The following is a 23609-nucleotide window of genomic DNA, read 5'->3' on the forward strand; positions in this document are numbered from 1 at the left end:
ACGAGTAAAAAAAAATATATTAATTGAAATAAAATAAATCTGATGGATAAATAATGAATTGCATTGCAATAAGTTAAATTGACACGTGTTCATTATATATAATGCATTTCGCATTAAGCGCACCCAAAATAAAATAATGTTGACATTAAAAGTACGGTTAAATAAATCGAACGAACCTCAATCCTATTATTGTTTGCGAAATACGTTATTTGGGATTCGCGGAAATTCACGTTCATTTGTTATGCATGTACTTTTCGGCGAAATAAATAATATATTTCGCCAAATAATTAATTATTTTCCGAGTGCAATTTGCATTATTCAGAAATAAATTTCGACATTTGCCAAACCAAACCAGAGCTCGCCGCAATATTTATACTGCTGTGTACGTGGCTCGTTTTATTATTGGACAATTGCAATCATTCATTTGTATTTGCAATACTGTAATACCTCGTATAGTTCGGATAATAGGTTCCAAATGTAACCCGGACTATTCGAAACTTAACTGTATAAGTGAAGAAAAAAAAACGATAATTCATGTATCAAAAATTGATTTTGTGTAGAAAGTTTTAGAATTTATTTTCAAACCAGACTATAGTGAATCCGGATTGACTGAAGCCGCACTACGAGTGGCATTACTATACCGCAAATTTCGAAGAATTAATAATGTAGATCATTTAAAAGAATTTTTTTATTTGAAATTCAAAAATGTAACGTAATTTGAACTATTTTTTTCTTTAAAACTTCTTTTCATTTCCCAAAAAATGTTAAAAATTCCTAAAACACATTGTCTATAAATAATGAATTATATCTAACAGAATTTGATATTCAAAATCAATAGGAAATTTTAAATGGAAATTTAGAAAAAAGACGATAGAAACATCTTTTAATATATAAAATTAGTAATTAGTTTTAATATGCTGACATCTCTAACTCAATAAGAAACAAACATTTATCTATAAATTCCTTTTCTTGATTAATCGAAACCTTTTACAATTAATTAGAAACTGCTAAATATTTGATTAAATTTCTCTTTTTTATACATTCAATATTATGTTGTTATTTATTTCGAGTCTGTACAAGTTCAAATGAACTTTGAAGTATAACTATAAATTTTGGTATACTCTTTCTACACTTTTCTGGCTTTAAAAATGAAAATGTTTGTCATGAAATTCCAATATATTTCAACAATTTTTGTAACGAATTAATGAAGAAATGATGAATTTGAAAATGAATCTTACAAAATGTAAAATCGAAACCGGAACAAAATTTTAATTACGGTTAATTTCGGTTCATTTTTTTTTTCAATGAGCAACTATCATTAGAACAAACTCAATTGAAAGTGATTAAAAAATATATTACTGTAAACATGACTGAAGAAACATTACAAAGTGCATGTGTTGCATTTTAATTTCAACCGGAACAGGAACTGAACCAAAACCAAATAAGGAACGATAAACATTTACTTGGAACGTAACCGTAAACCGGAACGAAATTAATTTTGGTTTGACACTCTGATTATAAGTAGACGTTAAGTAGAATATACAAAAACAATAACGCCAATCCATGTAACACAATAATAAAGAAATTTAAAACTGAAAACTGAAGAATATAAATCATTTAATTTTTACTTCCAGTATTGACTTTTTCTCTGTTATTTATTTTTCCATAACTAACAGAATATAAGCAAGTTAATAATACATATTATTCCATAAATCTTAGTATAATTTTATTAAATCCATTTATATTTATAATACCTCGCATTGTGCGGATTTGATTAGTCGTAATTCACTATAGTCCGGTTTGAAAATTTTAATATAAATTATTAAAAAAAATATTTCAAAAAATTATTTTATAGAAAATATATCATTGTTTCCATTTATTTCTATTTTATTTAGTTTAAAACAGTACGTATTGTTGGCAGAACCAATTAACCGTACTAAAAGAGGTATTGCTGTACATTAAATAATTTGTTCTTATAAAGTTTTATATGATACAAAGTTATGTAATGTAATTAAAAAAGATATAAACTTTACATCTTGCAAAGGATTAAAATTCCATTCGGATAAAATAAAAAATAAGTATGATATTTATGACAGAGAAGCAAAACAGAAATGAGAAGGCAATAAAAAGTGGGAAAGAACCTCGAGCATTATTTGATGTGCCATGCTGAAAGTATCTCGCAGTGCGTTGTATGCAATTTGTCGTAAATTTTTCATACCCTCGATTTTTATTCCTCCACCCTATATTCCTCCATCCGTTCCTTCTTCGTTCCCGTCTCGACATTCTGATGCACTGAAACGTACAGCGCAGAAATGATATATCCCATTCCATCCTACAATTCCCAAATCAACTGCGACGAATTTACATGGACACAATGCAAATTCAGCAATTCTCGCTGACAGCCCTTCCCAACGCTCTCACCCATACACACCCTCAACCTGCCTTCTTGCAGAACACTTTTGTTTCCAATTCGGATTGCCACATTCGCGTTATCATCCCCCGATGATCAAATTATCCATAATCCAAGGTGCGAGAAACATTCCCGTCTTCATCGCAGACATCAGTTATTTAATAAATACAGACAGAGATAGACTGGCAGAAGCAAATAAAACAAGAAATAAACGTAAAATTGGTGGCTTTCCATTCGGCATTACTTCTTCAAGAGCTTTTTAGAAGTACTTAAAATATGATGGATGGGTAGGCTTCTCCTGTGTCTTCAAAGAACGGAAACAATGATATAAGTGCTGTTTTGTGTAAACACGAAGTAAAGAGATTTCGTGAACGTTACATTACTTGCAGCAGTATCTCTCCACCCTTCACTTTATTCTAACATAAAATTAGTTAATGTGTAATGTAAACAGAATGGCAACTCAAATATAACGTTTTAGTTTGTCTGATGGAAGTTGGAGGAAAATGTTGATTTTCTGTAAGACTGCGAGAGCTGGAAATTAATCCAATTAGTAATTTCTAATTAAAAGCGTGTTTTCAAATAACTTCTTCGATGCGTTGCGTTAATTAAACTAATTGGTTTTGAGCGTAAATTATTTACAATTCAACAGTTTTGCACAGTAACATTAATACAAGAACGAGAAATCAATATAAGCAATCAAGAACATCTCAAAACCATAATATTACCTTCCACAGTTACATAATTCACAAATTGAAAACATAATTTTAAACACATCTTTTTACATAACAAATTCAATTTAGAATTGAGATGCGTCTTATATAGGAGTTCCATTACCGGTAAACGGTTAATCGGTAAATTTTGACAAAAAAATACCGGTAACTTTATTGACTCGGAATCAATCGGGAATCCTACTTATAATTAAAATTATTTTGTCAATCCCCAAAAAAATGAAGTTTTTCAATAGCTGTAGAAGATTTAAGTGCACTTGATTATAAATGACTTAATGCCGATATTATGCATACATTTATGATTCATACATTGTCTGCCTAAAATTGTCCACGTATTCAAGTTCGACGCACAAATATTTCGGACGATGTCCAACTTTTGCTAAATCCTCTGTTATTTTTTATTGCTTTTATTAATGTTTTAAACTATTATTAAATTATTAGAAACCGGTTAACCAGTTTTTACTAAAAATATTTACCGGTAAACAAAAATACCGGTAAATTTTAATGCCCAAATCTTATATAATAATATATTTTCAAACAGAAAGATCTCAAGTCAATAAACCTATGTAAACAATTAGAATGATTATTGTGATTTTAATATTTTGTATAATTACATAGTTTTTTTATTTCAAAAATTATCTCATATATTTGGAAAGATATACCCCAATTGTATGAGATAATAGTCGAAAAGAGAAGTAAATATGACTGCTATAAAAATATCAGTAGATTTAATGTCAAATTATTAATTATTTCATCTTAATGATTATGAATCGGCTTCCAATAGGATATAAGTTATTGTAAAGCCATAGGAACTTTCTGTTATCCAGCTTTCACTGCGTCATCGGATTAGGATTACCGAAAGATTCCAATAATTGTTTGATGTAATCCCCCTCTTTTTAAAGGCAACTTCCGCGAAGTTTCAACCTTCGTTCGAGTCAAGCCTCTCTGTTCACGCTACACAAAATCCTACGTACTTAGCAATTTCATGTAACTATTATTAAATTAAAAACATTACATTAATTACTTATTAAATTAATTCTAATTAACAACAATATAAGAATGTAATAGTAAAGATATGATCAACTTACAGATTTTGTTTTTATAGACAAATATATAACTAATGTTAATATAAATCATTCGTATAAAATAATTCGGACACATTTACTATAAGAAAAAGCTTGAAACATGTCCATTTTAATATTTCTTAATAATACTAAAAGTAGGTAATATTTTGGACTATAAGAAATCGATTTCAAATTAATTTTTATGGTATTTTTTTTTTCTAAAAATAATCGTATAATTGTGTATACAATTTTTGTAAAGCAATAAAACTGAACGTAAAGAAAATTATATAAATAGTTAACACAAACAGCGTTTTACATGAATATGAATAAATAACGATGCATGAACAAAGAGGACATGATTCAAGTATAAAATTAAAACAATACTATCATCCAGGATACTCGTGTCTCTGTTGTCGCGTCGCAGTAAACTGGCAGAAACTTTGTCACCGAAGTGTTCAATAAAATGTATATCCTACCCCATTTTAGTCCTGGTGTATAAAATGCGATGAGGTTCGTCCGTAATTTCTGCTTTAAATCAGCAATGTTTTAGCTCTGATCGTAAAACTTTATTCATGTTTAGAGAACACAGGGAACAATTTCAAGTTTACAAATTAAACAGTGCGGATTCCTTTCCATTTTGTCTGCTAATCAGCTTTTTTTTATCCTAACATCTCTACATCTTGAATCCTTATTTGGCTTAAAGGAAAGAGATACAGAGAGAGAGAGTTGGAAAATTTATGGGCACAGGAAAATTCGATTGGGATCTATGAAATTAGGGGTTGGATTTTCCGAGTTGCACGATATCCCCGAGGAGGTTATTTATCGTCGGCGGCGTTGTTTAACTTCGTCAACTTTGCAAATTTCCACTGCTCCATAGAGAAACGCTAAGAGCTTTCGCCCATGGCAAATCTCCATTTGGTAATGCAATTTTATCATTCTATCCGAAGAAAAATAATATTTTACACATAATATAAACTGGAAAAAACGTGGTATTAAACTTCAATAATCAATATAATATACCATTATTTCCAAGTTTTCATGCATGAAAAGGCGAAATTACTATTATTCCATTCCATGTCTTTTAAAACATTTCCATTATGCAGCTACGAAATTGTTTTCATTGTGATTTGGAATTATATTCTTTTGTTAAAAACGTCGCGTAAAAGAAAAACATAACTTTTCCTCCGGTTGCCCCAGATAGAAATATGTAGCCCCGCATTATTCGTTCTGGAAATATGGAAAATTTGCCTTTTAAAGCGCTCTCACACACTTAGACTGAAAGTTTTCTTAAACGTGTTTACGTCGCATTCTCGCCCTAACAATATCCTTCGTTGCTATGTTTTTTTTTTTATGGTAGAAACACATAGATTCAGAACGTGCATTCTCTGCGGACTTCTCAGTCTTTTTTTTGTCTCTAACTGCCAATAGTGCCGAATTTCCCACTTTATATTCTAATTTTATACATACAATCTCTCGCACGTATAAATATTTTACCATAATATCAAGCGTAAACAACTTAGGCTCATTTTTTAATAAACATGTATATAAAATTGCATTACTTGAAATCCTAGAAGAAGTGTATTATACAATGATTGGATTTACGTAAATTGAATACGTAAGATTTGTATTTTTAGTAATGAAAATAAATGATAATTCCGTTCCGCAATTTCGGACGTAAGTCGAAAATTCATACAGAAAAATAATATTATATCAAAATTAATAACATTTGTGGAATATATATTAAGAAAACTGTATAAAATTAAAACATTTTAGATAGTTAACAAATATCGCTACAAACATTATGATTGATGATCAGTTATCATAAAACCTCTTAACAAATACAACTACTAAATCATTATATTGCATAATTTTTGTTAGTCATAATTCGTTTAGCTAATGTCTTAACAGATTTAATGTTGAAGCTATTATAAAAATGTGTCATTATTTATAAATCATCGGTGGGGAAAGTGGGTTACATCTGTTGTCCCTACTAAAAGTATAATAATCGTAAAGTGTTCGCTCCCTTCAGGGCTGTCGGAAAATATTTCCAAGAGACACAAGACTCAGCCAGCGGCTGTGGATGAGAGGTGGAATTTTTGCGAAAGCATCTGGGCCGTGCCTTAAGTATGAATTATGTCTATGTGAAAGTTCCGAAACACAAGCGAAATATTTCTGGAAAAAGAGAGACGAAGCAGACGTTTCTTGGTCTGCTACAAAAAGAAAAGAAGATATTCCACAAACCAGCAAAATTATTGCGAAAGTTAAATTATCTCGTAAATACTGACCCCGACGCAAAAGAAAACTTGAACCGAGAGAAAGCTTTCTGCATCTTGTTTATTTTAAGACAAAACTGGAAAAAAATATAATATACTGAATATTTTACATTCGCAAACATTGTTCAAAACAACTCTTGGAAAAAGTTGATACATTTAATTTTCTTTTATTAAAACATTTGAAGATAAATACAGGGTTTACATTTCATATGAATCTAAACTTTTTATATAAACATGTCATTGCTTCATTTATTCGAGAACCAATACTCCATCTAAGAATCTACCGCCCCCCCTTCTTTCATCAATTTTAGTAACTGTTGTTTAGTAACTTTTTATGAGTTTCTAACAATTATATTATTATTTTTATACTTCAAAAACAATAAATTGACTATTATAAAATAAAGTTCAATATTTGTTTAAACATTCATTTACTGTATATTTCCTGATAATTACATTTATAAAATAATTCCAAAGTATAAGAAAAAATCTATAAATGTACTTTTATTTGAATAAACTGACTACGTGGCAACAAAGATTTTTTATACGTATATATTGGGTGAAGTAAAAAGTTCTGAGGCTTTTTTCCTTTATTTTGACGATGGAATTAACAAACTTAGAATTTTCGTATTTAGATCAAATATGTTCCGTTTTGTTCCATAACTTTTGTCCATTTTGTAGGCAATTTCATAATTTTGAAATTAAAGAAATCCTCGTCTCTATTCGTAAAAAACTTGACCAGTTCATTTTCACAAGCCTCTCTTGAGCGGGGGGGGGTGCAAACTAACCTTCCATCCAAGCCCTCGGAGCTTCTGTGGCGTCTTTATAGATGTGTACGGCCTGATGATGTCTTGGAACACAACACGCTTACTTTTGGCCAATTCTGGACGCTTCTGGTCTCATAGTGGAGTATTCCCTTCCAATCCCACCAAACACATAGCAAAACCTTCTAGGTCGTTAATCCGGGCTTGGGTTCAACCGCCAACACGATCTTTTTCGCCGGTTGTTCTCGTACGTAATCCATTTTTCATCCAGAGTCACCATCCGCTTCAAGAATGAGTCAATTTCGTTACGTTTCAGGAAAGAATAGCAAGCATCAATTCGCTCCAAAAGGTTTTTTTGCTTCAATTCTTGTTGCACTCATACATCGAGCTTTTTCTTAGGACCAGCCTTAGCAAATGGTTCCAAACGGTTTTCTGTGCTCTCATGCCGATCCGAATGTTCATAATTTTATCAACATTTTCGACGATTGGCCTACTAGAGCATGTCTAATCCTTGACGTCCATATTACCAGAACGGAAGCATTGGAACCAACGCTTTACTGTTGCATTCAATACTGTACTGGATCCATAAACAACACAATGTTTTTGGCTGCCTGCTCCGCTTTTCTCCTTGGTCGTAATGGTACTAAAGAATATATCGAATTTTCTCTTTTCTTACCTCCATTTTGGAACGCTCTAACACACAACTGGATTCACTAAACACAAAATTGTCAAAGAGCGTTATGTCGCCTTTAAGTCGCAGTATAGAATGACAAGATGCAATGTATACATCATGAGATATGATTCACTAAAGCCATCTAACGAAAAGGGCTTAGAACTTTTTACTTCATCCAATATTTAACAGTAAAATAATTAATCTTCTAAATTTCGTATTACTAAGATTTGGTCCATGCTGTTCATTTTTGGAATTTCTAGAAATAGGTTCATATCAAAAAATGACCTTTTTATAAAAATTAAATGTTTTTTAGGAGCACTAGTAGTAGTAATAACTTTTTAGATAAAGAATTATACTTGTTATGAAACTTTTCCAATTATGTTTACATGTAAAAATCGTAGATTATCATACACATTTTATTATCTTATGGATGTATTATTTTATTACCAATAATAATTAAGTAAAGTTATTTTATATAGAGATATATCATTTAAAAGAAAAGATAAATAAAATAACCTGAAGATTGAAACTGTCATCAAAAAACAGTGATTGCTATGAACGTTACCGATAGCTTTCCTAAAGTGAAACAGTTTTTTTTTGTGTATAAAAAAATTGCTGCCGTCGCATCAACCAGTTTCCCCTACTCACAATAGAATCCTGGCATGTTTCTATCAATTGTTAAGGATGTGGAATAAGCGACGTCGATAAATATAAAACCCGAAGACCTCTTGGCATTGAACCCCACGCATTATCGATTCTTTGAACTTGTCTCTTCGCGCGGCTCAACAAGAGAGAACACCACACGCCCGGCCGCACACAACGCAATAACTACAATTGCATTACTTCGTCCATCAATCACACAAACTAATACCTCGCAGAAAATCCACTACTTTACAAAAAGAAAAAAACATACAGAAACGTAATTTAATTTATATATTTATAACTCACTCAGCGTTACCTTTAAATCATCTTTCATAACATGTTTTCATTTATACTTGATGGATTATTTTTGTCATGTGCTTAATTAATACACGAAGATAAGTGATGTGTTTGTGTGTCTAGGAATGATTGATCTGATTACGTACATCGATTCACCCAATTTCTTGTATTTATAGCTACAGAATATTGAAACAAAGGGAGGAAAGTCACCTTGGAAACTCCAAAAATATGTGTTTATGATAAACACGACCCAATCACGTCAACAGAAAGGTGTAATTTACTGTCTGCTACTATTGATTCTAAACAATGTGCGTTAATATCAGAGTTTCGTTGCCTGCAGAGTTACAAAACCGCAGCACGAAAACACACATTTATTTAACGTTGCCTTCGCACAGGGTAATGATGGTAATTTACTTTATTTTTTTTTTGTTAGAAGCACAAACATTTACAATCATCTTATCGATTACAAATAGTTTTCATTCATGTTTATAGTGTGAGCTAACATTATATATTTATTTATAATTAGAATAATAACAAGATTCATTGCATATAAGTAATTTATTTTTTTTATCCACTGCAAATATTGTTTATCAAATCAACAGTATTTATTTATAAAAAAAACTATAATTATTCTATTTAATTTAACCATAGATTTAATAATAGAAATTAATTTACAATTAGTGTATGAAATTTTGTCAATTTAATTTACTTCTTTTTATAGGCATCAATATTTGCAATCATTTCATGCATATTTATTAATTTAAAAAAAAATGGGATAGAAGTATTTTCTACAAATAATTATTTTATATAAAGAACTCTATAGAATACAAGTCAAAATAATTATAAGCTTTAGTACTAACTACAATATGAAGAAAAATTAAACAAACTATGTTTCACTCTCACACAAAGACATTCATCTTATTGCATTGAAATTAGAAAAGAGTAGAAAAATCCTGCAGTTAAAGTCCATATCGGTTTGATGATTGTGTAATACAGGATGCAGGACATTACAAATGGTAATCGCTATTACCAAAAACTTTTAATTTTCCAAATATAGATACAAACAAGTTTTTCTCTTAATTATACTTGCTTTGACGGCCGATACACTTTTGGAGCCGTTGTACACATTTTCTGCCCGGAAGCCAATGCAGTTTTTTAACCATCAAAACGAGTTGTTGCTTTTGGTAGTGATGTTTCTTACGTGTAAAATGTCTATCAAGATGTATTCCTAGGTATTTAGCTCCAACTGCTTGAGGTAGAAAGTAGCTATTTAGGATAAGAGGTATAAGGGTTTAACAACACATCGTAAAAGTTAAATGGACAGACTTCGTTAACCTTAATTCTCTTCAGCTTGTGGTTGATATTGTTCATGCTGCCTGCCTTGTAGAATCATTAAAGCCTTCACTGCATTCTTAAGCCATACCAAAATTGCATTGTCATCCGCAAATGTAGCCACAGCGGTTTGCTGTGATCTGAATCTGAATTACAACATTCACCTCCGAAATTACATACAATTATATAAAAAATAAATTAATACTAACAACATACAAATAAGGAAAATAATAGTAAATGAAAGCAACAAATTACTTTGAAAAAAAAAATATATAATAATTACCACAAATTAAAAAATCACTTTGTAATGTATACACAGTGTGGCTAATCTACACTTTTTGAAACCGGACTAATCGAGGACTTTAAAACCGAAAAAATCGATCATTTATGTATAAAAAATACTATCTAGTGAAGTTTTTTTTAATGATTTTAGTTTTTCTCAATTAAAAGCCGCACTATGCAAGGTATTTCTGTAATATAAATATCATAATATATACAGAGATTGTTGTAAAATTTTTAGAATCAATAATTATTCCTCGAGCGATTCCTCATAATGTTTAAACTAATATAGTAAATTAAGAAATTGGCCCAAATATAAAGCCAATAATCATATTTTAAGAATTATGTATTTCAATTGGTGTTACGTAACATTAGTAATACTAACATAAATATATTCATACAAAACACCTAATTTGTACACTAAGTATTTGACAATTGTACTAATTCTCTGTAACTCCAAATGATATGTATTATGCAATAACTTTACCGGTTTAGAATTAACTTTTATTGTTTATAAACACAACACTTATTTCTTATTGATTAAGAGTTTTTCCATATGTTTTGTATAAATATCTTTTGTGTCATAAATTTGTACACTAAGTAATTGTACTAATTCTCTGTAACTCCAAACTATAGATATTATGCAATAACTTTATCATGTTAGTATTAACTTTTATTGCTTATGAAAATGCACTTTCTTACAGCACCGACTTTTTGATATCTGAGTATATTATAAAATCGATATAAACACGCAATTGATTATCTAATAAAAATGCATTAGTAGCATGTTTTCCTCTTCGTGGCTGATTTTAAACCCGATCCGATAAACGTAATCCACGCAATTAAGGATTGCCGCCGTCCGAAAGTGCACATAAAATATGGTTAATGCAGAAGGAAAATGCGGATTAAAAAAAAAACGAAGCTTGATAAACCAATTAAGTTATTGCCAGCGGTGAAATTAAATTGCGGTTTTATGGCGGGCTATTTAAAAAAAAACTCGCGTAGCGTATAGTATTCAAGCATTGTAGTGCCAGGTCCCTAGTTTATTGTGGCAATCCGGCGGTTTAATGGCCTTAGGTTGGTGGCTGCAAAAGGGCCGCACAAAACCAGCAGCAACAACAACAACACAAGAAACAAAAAAACATACAGAAATAAAAGTGTGGAAAAGGAAAATACAAAAGCTGAAACAAAACTCACCATTTTATTTATTACTGAAATCGTGCAACACGCCGCATATACGTTACGAAAATAAATCCAGGGTGCAAAGGGCCGACCTACGTAACATATAAATTAAGTTTGTTATGTTGCGTTGGCAATTGGTTTTTTTTATTTGTTTTATTTTTTTTTATTTCGCAGACCGATAAATTTGCTGCGACTTTTTCTCTAAACCTCGCTAAATGCGTGAAACAAACAAGTTTATTTATCAACATATCATGGCATACTCACAGAGTTTATTATACATTTTTTATATCATAATATTTGTTTCAATTATTTAATTTTAACCATTGACATATGAATGAAATATTAGTTTTTTAGTTAACATTTCTACGTTTCTTCAGCATTTTCATTAGAAACTGAAGGAATACTAAATACTTTCTTTGATGCACATCTATATATTTCTTTTAATGCCATTCATAAAAATCATCATTCAGTACTTGTTTGAGAGCACAAACCTTTGACGCTAATCTTCTTAAAATCAAAGTTTTGATACCAAGGTTTGCAGTAGGTTGAATCTCCCAATACAACATGAACCACAGACTTGGTACAAAAGTGTCAGAATTGTGGGAAAAGGATCACACTATCTGGACGTGCGCTCACAAAACATATCAATCAACAAAAGAACTACAAAAGGTAATCATTAAAATTCAAAATGTACAAACGGAGGATCTTCCGATAAGTATGAACAAACATATAGAGCGAATACACAAACCACTCACGATCTACAATATAATTATTGATATATATAAGGAAAAAGTCAATAATTCAAAAAATACAGATCGAATTGAAGGTAAACCAGTTAAGTACAATGTAAATATTTGTATATAAATAAATTAAAAAACTATTTCTTCCATAATTTCACTGCTGGATAACAAATCTTTTTGAATATAACTTCAACACTTTCGTATGAACACTTTCCCTAAAAAATACATGCTATAAATAATTAATTATTTTTTCTGGATATTAAACTAATAATTCGAAACTAAGCTCAACGCCTCCAATTTGGGACACGAACCAAAAATGTTTGTGCAATTTTTGATGGTAGAATATAAAAAAATATTAGAAACCAGTAGTTCATCGAAATAATTACCATTACACTCACTAACCTTAAGCCAACGTGACGTCAATGTTTAAATGCCGTTGTGGTAGAAATCCACTGATTTTGAATTAAAAAAAAATGACCAACAGAATTTATTATATCAACTCGAGTTTTGAACTGCCTATGCCTGATAGAGTTTGTCAAGATCTAAGAAAAGGGTCACTTTTGCGATTGATCAAAGAAAGCTGGATTAGTAATGCTTGTACTCGTGTAAGCATTTCAGAATAAAACACAGCAGTCATGTTTTGACACTTATGGCTTCTGTCCACGAAACACACAATACAATTGTTTTGAATCCAAAGAATCCGCGTGTTATTGGATCAGTTGGTAATAATAATTGATAAGAACAATGAAATAAAAGAGTGATTAATACTAAAGTAAATTATTCTATATTAAAAAATTGATATGTCAAAGGATGCTTGATAATTAAATGTGAAAAACTATGATCAAGTTCATTTAATAAATACTTTATAAAATAATCGATTATTATTATTATACTCAATAATTAACATATTTGTGTATCATTAATTATTACATTTCACTTGATTGACATTAAAATTTGAAACATACAATAACGTTTATTATCAACAACATATTACGTTATTGAAATGAGATGAAATTCCATTGCCTTTTCATTTATAAATATTCCGCCCAAAAATTAATATAAATAGAATGCAACGTATTTAGTTACATTTTGTTTTGTTGCAGTCTACATCAAAATAATTATATTAAATGCAAATTATAGGAATTCGCAAAATGCTAATTATAGCAGTATTAAATAATGTTAAACCCGTTTCATGTCCTCTACGCCAAACGTATATTTAATTAATAATTATAATAATACGAACAGAAATTTGCTTTCGTCTAAAATCTCATTAAAAATATTGTTGAAAAAAAATTTTTTTTTAGTATTCGCATTCAAATTATTCATGACCTCATTCATTTACATCTTTATTAACTTATATATATATAATTAAGTTTGTTCTCTTCTTATTCATACTTTATTCATCACTCTTTATTACGTTTGATATTAGCATAGAACGGGCAAATTTTGTTTCATAAAAACACACGCGTCTGCAAACGATAAATAATCATTTTCTTATATTTTAAATAATTTTATTATATTAAAGCCGTTAACCCTTTGGTTATAATTGTCGCAAATAAAGAAGTTCAATAATATATTTACAATTTTCTATACACAAATGTAATATTATTATAATTACATAATATATTTGTAATTTCGACCTTAAAGTTAGCAACTTATTAATGCAGTGAAATAAAAATGATCCTATTTCAAGAATAATTGTTAATCAACTGAAATGTATTGTAAATGATATGAAACTAAAAGTATTTTATTAATATAGCCGTTCTTGAAATATCATCAATATTTGAATTTCAAAGTAGAATAACTTTGGTTTGCCATGTATCAAAACTAGGAAAATCAGTAATACTGACATCCATTATGCACCACACTAATACGTTGAATGAAAATACAAAAAAAACTGATGTACCTGATGAAAAATGACCAATAGCCTTATTTCATTATATATTACATATCGTTGGAGTTATATATGAATCCTCACCATTGGGAAATAAGAATTCAAGTTCAGCAATTTTGACCCATAGGTACTACTTGTCTTTAATTTACGCGTCAGTTATATTTTTAGAGCAAAAAAAAACCTATGGTCAATAGACGATTGTATCTTTTTCATTTTAATTTATTTATGTATAACACTTACAATAAATATTATTAATGATTTTATTAACGTAAATTACAAGTATATTCTATTAAAATATGATGTGAAATTTGTATTATTAACTAATTTAATGTTACGTGTATAGAAGTAGAATAAAACAGAGATGTTTTATGCATCCTATGATGTAATTGTAAAGAAACGAGGGTCTTACATAAACTTTTTTAATCAGTGGAAGTACAGCGTTACGCAACTGCCGGCTGTACACGCTATATTTATTTTCGCTGCGTCCTTTCTCTAATATTAAAAATAACGCCGAAAATTCGCGGTTACAAGTGAGCGCAACAAAGCTCACACAACAGAACAATAAAGAAAAAAAAAGAAAACCCAGTAATAAAATGCGACAACAAATGTGTATTTATATATTACTCGCATTCGGAACAATGGATCGTCTGGCATAAAGTCCAGAATCATCAAATTCTCGTCTGTATTTGCATTCCGCCTCTGTTTTTCTCTCTCTCTCTCCCATCCCCTTTCCATAAGCGTACATATAGATACGCCGTATTCCCACAACAAAATGTTTTATCATTGTTGTGGGAAAGCTCGGCGGTTGATGTATTGCAAAAATTTATAGTTGGAACAATCCCAGGGCCCGAGGGGGGGATGTTAATGGCCGTTCCATATGGAATGGTGAAAGGGTGGGTGGAGAGGCGAGCATTTCGAAACGCCAAAAAGCAGGCACAATGGTTGAAATCTCTTTAAATCTTCGCAACGCGAATTCCGGCGTTGTCGGAATTCAGCGGAATTGGCGTTAATAATTAAACGCGGATGAGATGCGTTGATGAATTCTTGTGGACGGCGACAATCTTTCGGGGACGAATCAATACGAAACGTAATGAAGTTAGGCGGTTGCGTGTGCGGAATACCTAAATAGCGAAGATGATGAAGAAAAAAATATATATATAGTAGGAGAAGAGGGTGCAAACAACTTTCCCGGCATGATTAATCCCCCAACGGGTATTACGTGGCGACGGTGCTGTCCTTTTTGCTTCGCTTCTTTCTACTCTTTGCCATAAATAACAATTAGCCTAACCGAGGAAAAGCACGGCCTGAATAATAGACTTAAATCGCAGGGAAAAGTGATATAAAAACGATGACGATGACGTATAATAAAGACGGGAAAAGCTTACCTTCTTCATGAAGGACATCACGTTCGTCGGCAACATGTTGAAGTATTTCTCGAAATCTTCACCTATGGTTATCTAACTGAAGCGCTGTCCGCCTTTATATTATAGATTTATATTTCGGATCGGTTTAGACGCACTTTACATCACTATATCTTTGCAAGACACCTGAAACAAAATATAGAACATTATTACATAAACATCCAAAAGCAGAATATATATTTATTTTTACTTTTATTCATTCAACCCTTTCACATACATTTTGTATAGTTCCTTTAGCATTTAATAATTATTTCATTAGTAAATAATTCCACACTACTGACTTTGCTTCATATATATTTGTTTCTTTTACTATCATTCCGAAAAGACTTTTTTTTTCAAAATTATTATGATCCAATTCAATTCTTTCAAAGTGTTTCATGAATTTGTTTTATCACTTGTGAATAAATAGTTTACTCGTTTACTAACAACTTTTACATATAACTTCAAAACTTTTACTTGAAAAACACTTATCGTCAGAATTATTTATTTCTTTAGAATTTTACAGATTTTAAACTTTATTACTTATTATTTCAATCAATTGAATCAATTGAAAATTGTAAAATAAACTTTAGACGTCTGGAACACGTCAATGGGTATGAAAGGGTTATTTTTTTTATAAATATTATTATTTTATTTCTTTTTCAATAATTGATTCTGCAATAATTCTAATAACAACACAAAACACATACATTATTAAAGAAATCATTTGAAATACAAAACATACTTATGAATTATTGAATAATCTATAATATTAAATGAGTCATAATTGATATCATATAGCCAATAATTATATACTTTTTTTTAAATAAATATTATCTATGGATTATAAAATTGATTAATTATATGCAAATAGATTTACTTTGACTTTTACTTTCCACAATTGAAATGCACTTAAAAACAAATATGTTTATATATATTTTCCTTAAAAAAATTAATTCCTCCAAATTATAATTAAGCTTTGTTTCATATTCATTACTCAAAAATAATAATATTTGTACAGAAACTTACGATTTTCAATTTAATATAAAATAAGTTTATGATAAAATTTATAAAAAAAAAACTTTATAAAAATCGCATTCAATGCGATGTCAATGTTAAGTATCAAATTGAAATGGATTAATTAATTATGTAAATAATTACATAAAATTGATGAATTGTCTTTCTTTCTGACTATATAAATTTATACAATTGTTGTCTGTTATGTAAACACCTGAAACAATAAATCTTATTATCATATTCTATAAAAGTATAAGATTAAATGGATGTGCCAAATCGATATTACATTTACTTGAAATGTATGCATCGCTATATGTCTTCCATTAGCAGATTTGAAAAGTGTACACCTTTATAGAAATATATTAAAGAAAAATGTAGAAATAACCACTTTAGATTATTGTTTTCCTTGTGAACCACTGAAACGATATTGCATAATAAATAGAAGTCGATTCCATAAGGAATATGGCGGTGAATTTATTATTATATTTATGTTCGTGACAGATTTCAAGTGCAAACCGCTTATAAAATTGATTTAAAAACACCTCCGATGTCGAAATAATGCATAGAAATTTATGTTGTCTGTATCTAATTATGATTTAATGCGTTTTCATATGAAAAGTGTTAAATTCATCAACAATTTGTTATAATACACAAAAATATTAAATAATTCAAAGTATTGAAGGTAAAGATTTTTTTAAATGTACAGTGAAACCTCGCTTAAAGAGCAAAGTGAATTGTAAGAAAAATTACTAACTTAACGAGCGACGTTTCGCATAAAGAGTGACGATGTGAAGAGAAGTCTAAATTTTTGTTTGATCTTAACAATATCTACTTTTGGTTTTCCGCTCAAATATTGGGCTATCACATTATTACGTTTGAATTCCATCACAGATATTTTTTTCTAAACGAACTAAGATGCATATGCTTCCGCAGGCTTGTAAACAATAAAATCAGTTATCGTTAGGCGAAATATGGACACAACATTTCCAACGGTTCAAAAGTTATAGCAGTTTTAAGTTGGTTGCAGTTCAATTGAGCCACACTGTAGATCAAAAATCCATTGAAGGCATTTTTATTACAAATTACAGGAAAAAAGTTATGTAACAGCAAAGAGATAAATAATAAAAAAAAATCGGCCAGAATTTGAACGATTTTATTAAAAATCTAATTTCATTTATATGTTGATATTTAAATAATATCAAGAGTTTAGTGTAATACCGCGCAAAATAAGTTAAAAGAAAGTTTCTATTTTTCTATGCATTTTATAAAGAAAGTAATTGAAATTATATGTAGAAAATGCACAGGGAAATGGAATATTGCACACACAAAGTAAGGGTGTTTAAATATTTGATTATATGTACAACATTAACGGGGTCACGTATACCACTAGAAATACAAACGTGGTGGCAACGAAAGTTTTAAATGTATGCAAGAGACGGAGTGACTGTTTTTGAGTTAAATATTAATTCGGAAAAGGGACATATGAGCAATGTTATACTCTATAACATTTTGATTTAAATTAAAATTTAATAGAGAGGTACACATATTTCTAGCAAAAACTAAATGACAATTTCAACACTACAGGTAAATAAATTGTATTAATAGAAGTAACATTACTTGCGAAATTTGCAGCGTTCATTGTCTAATCAGACTCACATATATCAATCAAATTACTTAACAAATTAATTAACAACAATCGATTGATTAATGAGTTTTATGTACATATTATAAAATTAGAATTTTGTTTTAATCAACTTGATGGAAATTTTCTAAATGATATAAATTGTTATGTAAATAATGAATTATTGATTAAAATTTAATATAAAGTTACATCATTTTTTGAACTTCTATTATTATTTGTATTTAAAATGATGATAATTTTGATTTATGATTTATATTTCGACAAGATTCAATAATTTCAATTACATAAAATGTCTGCAATTAACAAATTGATTTCATTAGTTAATTACTAGCAAATGTACCTATAATAACATTTTCAATTATTATACAAATTGAACTACATTATCTTACATTTATAATATAATTGATATCATCATTAAATGAATTCCATTAGTTAATTGCTAGAAAAACGTTAATTATTCCGATTGATTTTATGTTTTAACAACTTTAAATTCGTCAAATGTTCGAATGTTAATTATACCTTTTGACAATCTTTACATCTATTTTTTATATTTATACATTATAAAGTAAAAGGAAGAACTGTTACGTAATTAACTTCTAATTGAAATATAAAATTGCAATTATTTCTTAATATATTGCAACAATCATAATTACACAAATAATAAAGCAAAATTTGTTGCATATATACAGACAAAAAGATATTGACAGTAATTTTTCCGACATTTACCAAATAATTACAAAGAAACATTTTTTTGACTAAAAGGTCAATTAACAACTATGAATTTTATTCGTGCATCAAATTTTATACTTTTTATACGACTTTATTTAAGCCACCCTTTTGGTTCTTATCGATCACACAATGAATTTTATTGTTGGTGATATTCGAACATGTCACCTTTCATATCAGATTTTATGATACAGGCAACCATAATCATTGAAGCATAAGCATCACATTTTATTACTAAAAAACATATTAGAAAGTATATTGAAATGTTTACATATTTCTATAAATAAAAAAAAACACAGTGCTAGTGGGCACAGGTTCAAATCCTGGTCAAGCCAGGCCCTTTGTGAACCCTCTCGGTGCTTGCAGCAATAGGGCCATCGTTCATCACAGATGGACAGTGAAATGAATGAGGTTTAGCATATGGACCTTCAGCCAAGTCGATGAACAATGCAGTATTAAGGATAGCAGCAGATTCACAGTCAAAGGAAATAGTGAAAACGCAGAGCATCAATATACTACTGAAGTTATACAAGACGACAGTCAATCAACAAATAAAATCAAAACATCATAATGGTAACTATCCTCCGGGAAAGATTATCCATTGAATGTCAACCGCGTTCTTAAATTTACTCATTGTTCACATTGATGAACAGATTGTGAATAAAATTACACGACATAAAAAATCAATTATAATCACAATTAAGCAATTTTCATATTTTAATTTAAAATGAATTCCACCAAAAATAAATGAAAATGCTTGATAGGGACTTAAATATTTTATAATTAAATCTCATAATTAAGAAAATTTAAAACATTCTACTAATATTCTACTAATCTTATCTTAAAATACAAAAATTCTATAAAATTACTTATTTTATATTAACCAAAAAAATATCAATTATATTGATCTATCATTTTTTAAATAGCTTTAATTTATAAATCAAAAACACATGAACATCAACAATATTTTTTTTGTATGTAATGAAAAAACTTCCATTAGTTAATTGCAGTCAACGAAAACGCATAAATAACGAATATTTTCAATTAATTATTCCGAACGTTAATTTTTCAACGTATATATTATAATCGAGTTTGTTTCGATCCATTTGACGCAGTGTTTATAAAATGTGTAAATTGTAATTTAATCATTGCAAAATGGTTGGGGGTGGAAAGCGTTGGAAGTAAACTCGTTAAGTTATCATACACTCCCACACACAAACACGTGGACGCAAATACCCATACAGACACGTACTTTTTACGTAACTCGGTCTGTTTGTATGAATTAAAATGGATGAAATAATAATGGGACGGCGGGGGTGGTGAAAAGCCGAGAGATAAAAGTACGAAGTCGATATCGGATAAGACTGTCACTGGTTAGAAGTTTTATTTGCATGCAGACAAACACACATAAAAAAAAATGTGAAAAACTTGACGCGAGATTAACCCGCCATCTGTCTCTACCGCTCGACTTATTCGCTTCAGCTCGTCGTGTACAATTCTTTTTGTATCCTTCCTATACTTTTAGAGTCGGCGATATTAAAAGGAAATACAGTAGAATGGACTTGACTTCCACTAAATTGCAATGGTCTGCACCAGTCTCATTCTCTTATTTAATGTAATGAAATAATATTTAAAAAAACATCATTGCGTACAACGGATACTTGTATATAATTTAAGTTATATCAATTTGGCAATACAGCAATACCTCGTATAGTGCGGTTAATCATCTCCGCCAATATACAAAAAGTAAACCGCACAAAAAAAAGACTTGATAAAATAAAGCAAAAAACTGATCATTTGTGTACTAATTTTAGAATTTGTTTTTCAGTTATTTTTGAAAATTTTAAACCAGACTATAGTGAATCCTGATCTTTGCCATGAATCCTGATCATTATGTGAGATATAGCTGTTCAACATTACAGTCTACAATAGTGGCGTAAAAAATGGGGGTACAACGGGTGCACATGAGCCCTCAAATGTAAGATTAAGGAAAAAGTTTTTTTTATGAAATATCGACATTTGAAAACTAAGACCAAAGGCTTTTCTAGTTCCCAAAATTCATATTAGATAAGGTCTTCAAGTTCAAATTTTCGTGATTCCTATAAATAAAAATATACGAGGGGCCCACACATTCAATCCAAGAGTATATTAGCTTTACTAGCACATAGACCCATCCGTTTTTTCTTACCCTGCAACACTAAGGAATCCGCTCATTCTCCTACATTTACTTAATACAGTGGAACCTCGCTTAAAGAGCAAAATTAATTGTATGAAAAATGACTCGCTTAACGAAGTCTCGGATTGCGCGCCTGCTACATAATCTTTAAATCGTGTGTACACATATTATGTGTATTTTTAATATGTTCCACTATACGAGTATTTAACTATACGAGTAACGGATGGAACGGATTAAACTCGTTAAGTTAGGCGTCAAAATGAAAAATTTAAAATCGTAAATTCCAACAATTTTCATGAAGAATAATTACATTTTTCCTATTAGTTGTATCTTCTCCATTAAAAACTATATTTATTTAAGCCACTTGAATAAGTGTAAAATTTCAAAAATTATAGCACACAAATATTTATACTTTGGTGAGGTTACAGTTTATAATTAATGCGAATCTTCAAGTTTTATTTTTATTAAATACTTTTTATCTGTTATTATTAAGTAAATGATGCAACAAAAAAAATTTGTGTTATCAGAATTATTTTGTAATTTACTACTAATGTTATAGACTTGAACTATTTTGAATTAATTTAGTGAGTAGTATCTGTTGGAAATGAGAAATCTCTTCTGATATCCGTGTTAGAACATATAACATCGGTTTTCCGTAATCAGATCCAGAGGCGCAGTGGATTCGCTCCGGGAAGAGCGTCGTGCCATCATCTCCACCAAATTGTTTGCGGCGCATTACCATAAGCTCGTTATCAAATTTACAGTGAGGATTAGAGACGGCCCTTGTCTAGAATGCTTAATGGTATGCGCCTCCTCCGCCCACCCTGGACAAACCTACCCCGTCCTCCCAAAACCGTGCCTTAAAATGCAAGCCCTCCTATTAATACTTACTCAAAATAGAAACCAAGAATTAAATATTTAAATGGTCGCTGCACCGAAACGTATCGAAACCAAAGCTCTCATCTATTATATAACGTCTTTCTCTCCATCTCCCGCTGCTCCTCTAATCCGTTTCGTCCTCTAAAAGATATATCCCCATTTTTACGGCCTGCTACGCATCATTCAAAGCCCTCGACCGCTCTTTCATCTTCTTCGTCTCTTTCTTTTTTCTCTTCGTCTCGTTTTCTCAACCTCCCACTGTCCCTGCCGCAAACTCCTTTTTAATCATTTCTCAGCCAAAAACGCTCTCCTGGTCCAACTATTCTACCCACTCAGGCATCATTTTTCATTCCTACCATTTTACCAAACTTCCATTACTCCCTTAACTTTATTTTCTCATCTATCTTTAAACGAAATGGTATACATTATAACACCAACTTCCTGCAGATTTAATTTCACTTTCAGTTTTATTCTTTTAAACCAAAAATAAACCAGAAATAATTCATATAAAGGGTGTCCTAAAATTAACGCATGATTTGAATTAAATAGAAAACACAGTTTTTATCACAAAATCACAATCGGAAGACTAAAAACTGTATTTTCTATTTAATTCAAATCTTGCGTTAATTTTGGGACACCCTTTATATTATATAATTTTATAGTAATTACACTTCATTTCCAAGTTAAAACACAATAAAAATATACAACAAAATTTTATAACATCTTCAAATTTTCTATTTACTTTTCATTGAATTACGTTGCTTATACAGATTTTTTTCTTATTTCAATATTTATTAATATATTTATGTCAGTATTTCTAATCCTCAAAAAAGATATGTTCAAATTTTCATTAAATTGCCTAACATATACATAAAATTTAATAATATTTTACTCTTTATATTAGTTCTTAAAACAAAATTCCCATCAAAATAAACCAAATGATTACTTAAATTACAATTTTTTATAAATTTACCAAAGCTATACAGAATATTTGTCAATATTTACTTCCATTTTCATATTAGTTTTCAATCTTTAAATAATATTCAATCATTTATTCAATTTCGTTGCTTATACAGGAACCTCCAACTGATTATCTCTTGTTCAATTTTCATAGAATTACGTGGAAATTCGTGAATATTTTCCGATATTGGATTGCACCGAAATAGCGCAGTAGCATATGTGTATGTACGCGCGCGCACCAAACATGTTTCGCTATTTTCCGTTGTAAACGCTTTAGTATTACTTTACGTGATTTAGTTTGTAGAGCTTCTGCAGAAATTGGATTTGGTTTCCATCAGGAAACATTAGACGCTCATGCACAACCCATAAAATTTTGATCAGCTCGCCCGGATTCTTCCATAAAAATTCGAGAGGGCCGCACTATTCAATTACGACACTTAGCTTCCTGTTCAAACAGTCGGTCGTTTCTACCATAGAAAGAATTCACATACGTTTAATATTTTAAACGATACTTTTACAACATTACCTACAGTA

The 23609-nt window shown here is 30.0% G+C and overlaps 1 protein-coding gene across 2 annotated transcripts in view; it reads right to left on the reverse strand.

The window, feature by feature from the left end:
* The window catches only part of LOC108562193, a gene marked incomplete at its 3' end in the record, with an annotated part of 127462 nt that overhangs the window by 68235 nt on the left and 35618 nt on the right, over positions 1-23609 (reverse strand). For both annotated transcript variants that reach the window (XM_017920450.1, XM_017920448.1), the window contains 1 exon segment: positions 15661-15822. In XM_017920450.1, coding sequence (XP_017775939.1) covers positions 15661-15696 — 36 coding nt within the window.

Source organism: Nicrophorus vespilloides, unplaced genomic scaffold (genome assembly GCF_001412225.1).
Source record: "Nicrophorus vespilloides isolate i.1.1-1 unplaced genomic scaffold, Nicve_v1.0, whole genome shotgun sequence".
NCBI lineage: Eukaryota > Metazoa > Arthropoda > Insecta > Coleoptera > Silphidae > Nicrophorus > Nicrophorus vespilloides.